General features: G+C 35.5%; 1 protein-coding gene and 1 long non-coding RNA gene across 13 annotated transcripts in view; one reads left to right on the top strand and one right to left on the bottom strand.

The window, feature by feature from the left end:
* Positions 1–5,476, bottom strand: part of cacna1c (calcium channel, voltage-dependent, L type, alpha 1C subunit) — a 190,283-nt gene that overhangs the window by 54,909 nt on the left and 129,898 nt on the right. For 9 of the 12 annotated variants that reach the window (XM_024289126.2, XM_036210152.1, XM_036210156.1 and 6 more), the window contains exon 8: positions 2,748–2,851. In XM_024289126.2, coding sequence (XP_024144894.1) covers positions 2,748–2,851 — 104 coding nt within the window. Of the gene's footprint in view, positions 1–2,747; positions 2,852–3,813; positions 3,918–5,476 lie in introns of all 12 variants that reach the window. The other 3 variants (XM_024289135.2, XM_024289151.2, XM_024289219.2) reach the window with 1 other exon arrangement.
* LOC112156859 overlaps positions 1–5,476 on the top strand; it is a 67,497-nt gene that overhangs the window by 11,589 nt on the left and 50,432 nt on the right. The gene's annotated exons all lie outside the window — the stretch shown is intronic.

Raw genomic sequence — 5,476 nt, 5'->3', positions numbered from 1 at the left:
TTCAAAGCGCTATTGCTTTCAGCAATCAGACGCAATTTCTTCAGGAATTGCAAATCTAGTTTTAAATGAATTTCAGTAGCATCCTATTGGTAATTACTTTTATTTATTTTTTTACAAATACATATATATGTAAATAAGTTTACTTTGATAGTGTCTGAGTCAGAAAAATCTGTATTTTTAAGACTTAATTGTCAACTTTAATATAACTCAGTTTTTTCATACCAATTTGAGCATCCAAAATAAACTTTTGTAAAGGGTAACCAAACCCCAAATTAGCTTTTTTTGGCTGTTGATCTCTATAATTATGGCTTTTAAAGTGCTGTCTGCCAATTTTTTGACAAATTGAAATTAAACTGTTTAATTCTTAAAAATATAGTAAAAAAAATCGCCTGTGTGCTGCCCCCTACGGGTTGAAAAGGAGGCATTACAGTTGAATTTTGTGATTGGTCAAACCATGAAGAAGTCTGAGTGGGTGGAGTCAGCCTCCAACTTCCTGGTTTGGTTACCCTTTAAAAGTTCTGTTGTTGTTAGTCAAAAAATGAACTTTCTTGACATAAAATGCAACAACAGCCAAATAAATAAAACAATTGCTTTTCTTGTGTTGTACCATCATCCAGATCTGCCATTTACAAAGACATGTTGCTCAGGAGTGTGTGAAATTTGAAGCAGTGATAAAAACCGCAGATGGATCTGTGGATGCCACACTCAAACACAGATCAATGAGCAAAAGGAGAGGCAGCTATTGTCTCGCTTGTCAGAACATTAAGAGGAGACCTGGTCCTATTGATCTGTGTGTGTGGAAAACATCATTAGCTTCATGTGTGTATGCAATTGTGATCGCCAAACACTTCACGCTCAATTTTCCTTCCACTTTGTCTCACCTTTATGTCCCAAATCAATCCTTCTTTTTCCGTCTCTTTTCTTTCTATTTACATGATGCATCAAATTTTGATGGATTTACACCTCATGTTCATGTTCCTTCATCACAAGCTCTCTTTGCTCATTCGTTATGATGCCACACACTCTAAGGAGGCACTGGTTGGTGAAATGTCAGACTGGCTGTGTGCTGAACTGACAGCATCATTAGTCAGAAATTAGACAAAGAATCAGAGGCCCAGTCGTCCAAAACGCTGTTCGTTATCACTTTCCGACACATTCGTGTCCCACTATGAAGTCAAATGAGGGCCAGGGAGGTGGGACACATTCGTTAATCTACACCTCTGTTCTGTCAGAGCACGAGTTGGAACCATCAGTACAAGCAGAGAGCTCCTTTGTTAACAATGAAATGATATTCGGTTGTATCACAGCAACAGTGATGTGATAGTGTTTCATGACAATAGAGTCAGCAGGGAAGCTTTGAAGCTCTAAAGGGACATTATTTAAAAATCTTAAGGATCATGGGGCAAAATGTTGAGGCCCTGAAATGCAAATTACACCAACAAATCACTCAAAAACATGTTAAAGATCACAACAACTAAAAAAGCAAAACAAACGATAAACAACTGCTTGAAATTAAAACGTTTTAAGATCAGTGTGGAGCATATCCAGCATCACTTCATGCCAAACAACTCTCGGTTGAAATAAAGGACAAACGCCATCATCCAATCAGTGACGTCCCATAGTACCTTCCTTTTCTGGTTTCCAAAAAAAAAAAACATTCAGAAAACAAAATTTGTTTTCAGAAATCATATTAGAATGTTGAAAAATGAAACAAGAAGAAACCAGGAAAGGTAGGAACTAAGAGACATGGGTGATTAGATGATAATGCAACAGTTATGTGGGGGATAATGCCCGGCAAAGTGTGCATTATCAGAAATTAATGCGTGCTCAGGAAGCATCCATTTCTAATAATGTACACTTCAATGGGCATTATATTACTTATACCATGGTCACTTACAAAAGAAATAAATATTCAATCAACTTTTAGTATTGTATTCTTATTTCTTCAATTTAGATCGTCTTTTCAGAAAAAAGCGAACGATTTGATACGTGAAGTGGCTTGTTGTCACACAACAACATGCCAATGAGTTAGCACTGACCTCAACTCAGCGAGAAATGCTGATCGTCATGAAAGGTTAAATAAAGTATCAGTTCAGAGAGAATGTTCACCTCTTACTTCTTGTTTTTGTCCAGATATTGAAAATAAGTCTGTTTTAAAGAAGCTGCGCAGTGATATAGATATAACGGTTAGTGGCGTTAGCAACAAATGTAGCAGCATCCACCTCAAAATCCAAAAAATCACTGACTTCAAACAGCAAATGTTATTAATGAACAAACCATAAAGAAAAACTGAATCAAAGAAAACTCAAATGAATCAAATAACAAAATGGATCTTGATGGATCCCGGACGAGCCCCCAAATTGTGCTGCACCAGATCTCAAATGTAACAAAAAATACTGGATGTCATCATCCTAATTTTTTTACAATTTTGTTTAATTACTGGAGATTACTTTTGTTTGTATTTATTTTTATTCTGTTTTTGGTTTCTGGAATTTTGCTTTAATTTCCCAAATATATCGTGTTTATTTAATTATTTGTCGTTGTGATCTTTAATACTGTGATTTGTACTTTGCTGATAAAAAGAACTAAACAAAATGCGACATGACCACGAAAAACAACATATTCCAATGGCTGGGACAGACGAGAAACAACAGATAGAAGAAAATGTAAATCTCTGTTGGAGCGGGAAACAGCAACTTAGAGGAAAAGAGGAGTTAGTTTCAGCTCATCTTTAGCCCTACCCTTACCCGCTTAACACCCCAAGAACCAAGTTTAACACAAAGAAGGATCCAATGATGATTAAGGTGACAAAATACACCCAGGGCCACCTGTAATCTACAGCATCATTGACCTGGGAGATGGAGAGGAAGAACAGATGATGGGAGACATGAAGAGTAAAGGACAAGAAAGAAAGGAGGGCGTTAGAGCCGGCGGTATATCTCCCATGACAGGTGCTAAAAAACAAGGATTAAAACAAGTTCAACGAAATCTCTTGAAAACCATCGTTTCCACAAAAAAGCAATTGAAATCTATTCATAAAAATGGAGTTAAAAGCACTTTTCTAATATGTTTCAGGGTTAATCACTGTAGAGAGAACAAAATGAGTTAGACACATGAACAAGACGGGATGTAATTACAGTCCTCATGACAAATGGTTATCTCTCCAGAACTTTATGCTTTCAAAATAATTTAATTTAAGGATTAAAATAAAAAAAAGAAAAGTAAAACACTTTTGTGTATATTTAATCAAATTCAAACATATTTCAGAGCTAATTTAATAGATTTTGATCTAACTCTTATATAATTGATTATTATTCTTAGAAACTCTAATGTGTGCTGAAATTTGCTGTATTATTAGCTTAATAATTTGAGTGCGGGATGTCTGGACTTGATAAGTTTGTTTTCTTCATGATCTCATGATGACTAAGGGAGGAAAAAAATAAGTAAATGGGTTTCCAGTAATTTCTATTTTTAATTATATTTTATTATTTGTTTATTTATGTTGCTACCTTGTGTGTTTATTGTTTTTTGCATGATTTTCGGTGAATTATTCATATCTTTATTGACTTTCTGGACACTTTTTGCACTATCTTGGCAGAGAAGGTTAAAAAAGTACTAACACTATTGCCACTATTGCTTTTATTTGCACCTACTGCCATCTGTATGTCACCTGAGAGAGTATGAATAAAGTTTTTTAGGTTTTATCTTCAGTAATGCCACAAAAAATAAACGAGTCCTGATACATAATCAGTAATCAGCTCCACACCGATGAGTTGTCACTCACAACACACATCCAACAGATCGAGCTCTTACCCGCTCAACACCCCCAGAACGAGATTGAGAACGAAAAAAGAGCCGAAGATGACGAGAGAGACAAAATAGACCCATGGCAGCTCATAGCCCATAGCATCCTGCATCTGAGGGACAGAAGGAGTGGAGAAAGAGAAAAAAGGCGGGAAATTCAAATAAAAAAGAGGAGAAGGTTAAAGAACAGAATGAGTCCAGGACAGAATTGTGTTAGAGAGAAGGGGAAAAAAGCAGTGCATGTTAACAAGAGCAGTGATGGTTTAGTAGAAAAGACTGATCTATATGAATAAATGTGAGGAGAAACCATTTAGTCTATTTTTAAAAAGCAGCAGTATAAAATAATAAAATAAAAAAAAAACATCTGTTTATGCTAATATTCCAAATAGTGTGTTTACATTTGATGCAGCTACAAGTATATTTCCATTTCTACTTTAATGAGCATATTTGAAATAACACAGCATCATCAGCAGATCTGTCGACATGGAGCATTCCTTACAACACCCGGATCCATTCCAGAGGAGAGAATAGTCTGTTTAATGTTAGGTTAGGTCATGGTCTGTGTTTATTCTAACACTCCCTCAACATGACAAGTACAACCACGAAGCTTGTTAGCATACCATTTACTGTATGTTTGCATTGCCTGTAATCATTGACTGCATATGAGAACTGGACTGAGCGACCCCTCGCATTCCAAACAAGAAGTACCCACTGGCTCCAAAAGGCCGCAGCTGCATTTTTTCGACAAGTTCTTTCTAATCCTTTTTTTAAATATTTACTTCTTTAAGTTTATTAAGTTTATAAACTGACCAATCCGATGTCACGATTAAATGTTGTTGTTTTCCTCCAAATATTTTAAATGTTTAATTGACATATTCTCCTGAGCCCGCTTTCAAGTGGTAGGGGAGTGGCTTCCAACAAGCTCACTTCAGATTGGCCAGAATGGTCGCCATAGAAACTATGTCTCAACTCAGTCCAATCACTCCTTACTGATGATTTCTGGTTCCAACATCTATATCGTGCAAAAATGGTGATTGAATTGACTTTATTACATTTAAACCGGAAGTAAGTCATTTTCTGAGGATGATGTCACACTTACTCAGTCCAGTTCTCGTTTACAGTCAATGCCTTTGATTTTGTTTGAAATATTATAAATCTAATGAAGTTTATTGGGCTAATTTTGAGTTAAGCATATATTTTGGCAATGTGTTAGCTTTTGGGGCCAATTTGGCATCTACTGAGGTTTTTGGGGTTAATTCTAAGTTAAGCTAATATTTTAGCAAGGTACTAGCTTTTTTTTTTGGGCTAATTTGGCAATTACTGAGGTTTTTTGTAGCTAATTCTGAGTTAATCTGGTATTTTAGCAACATGCTAGCTTTTTTGGCTGATTTGGCATCTACTGATTTTTTGGGCTAATTCTAAGTTAAGCTAATATTTTAGCAACATTCTAGCTTTTTTGGCTGATTTGGCATCTACTGATTTTTTGGGCTAATTCTAAGTTAAGCTAATATTTTAGCAACATGCTAGCTTTTTTGGCTGATTTGGCATCTACTGATTTTTTGTGCTAATTCTAAGTTAAGCTAATATTTTAGCAACATGCTAGCTTTTTTGGCTGATTTGGCATCTACTGATTTTTTGGGCTAATTCTAAGTTAAGCTAATATTTTAGCAAC

This window comes from Oryzias melastigma, linkage group LG23, assembly GCF_002922805.2.
Source record: "Oryzias melastigma strain HK-1 linkage group LG23, ASM292280v2, whole genome shotgun sequence".
Classification (NCBI taxonomy): domain Eukaryota; kingdom Metazoa; phylum Chordata; class Actinopteri; order Beloniformes; family Adrianichthyidae; genus Oryzias; species Oryzias melastigma.
Note: the sequence above shows the minus strand (reverse complement) of the source record. Positions and strands in the feature narration are given on the sequence as shown.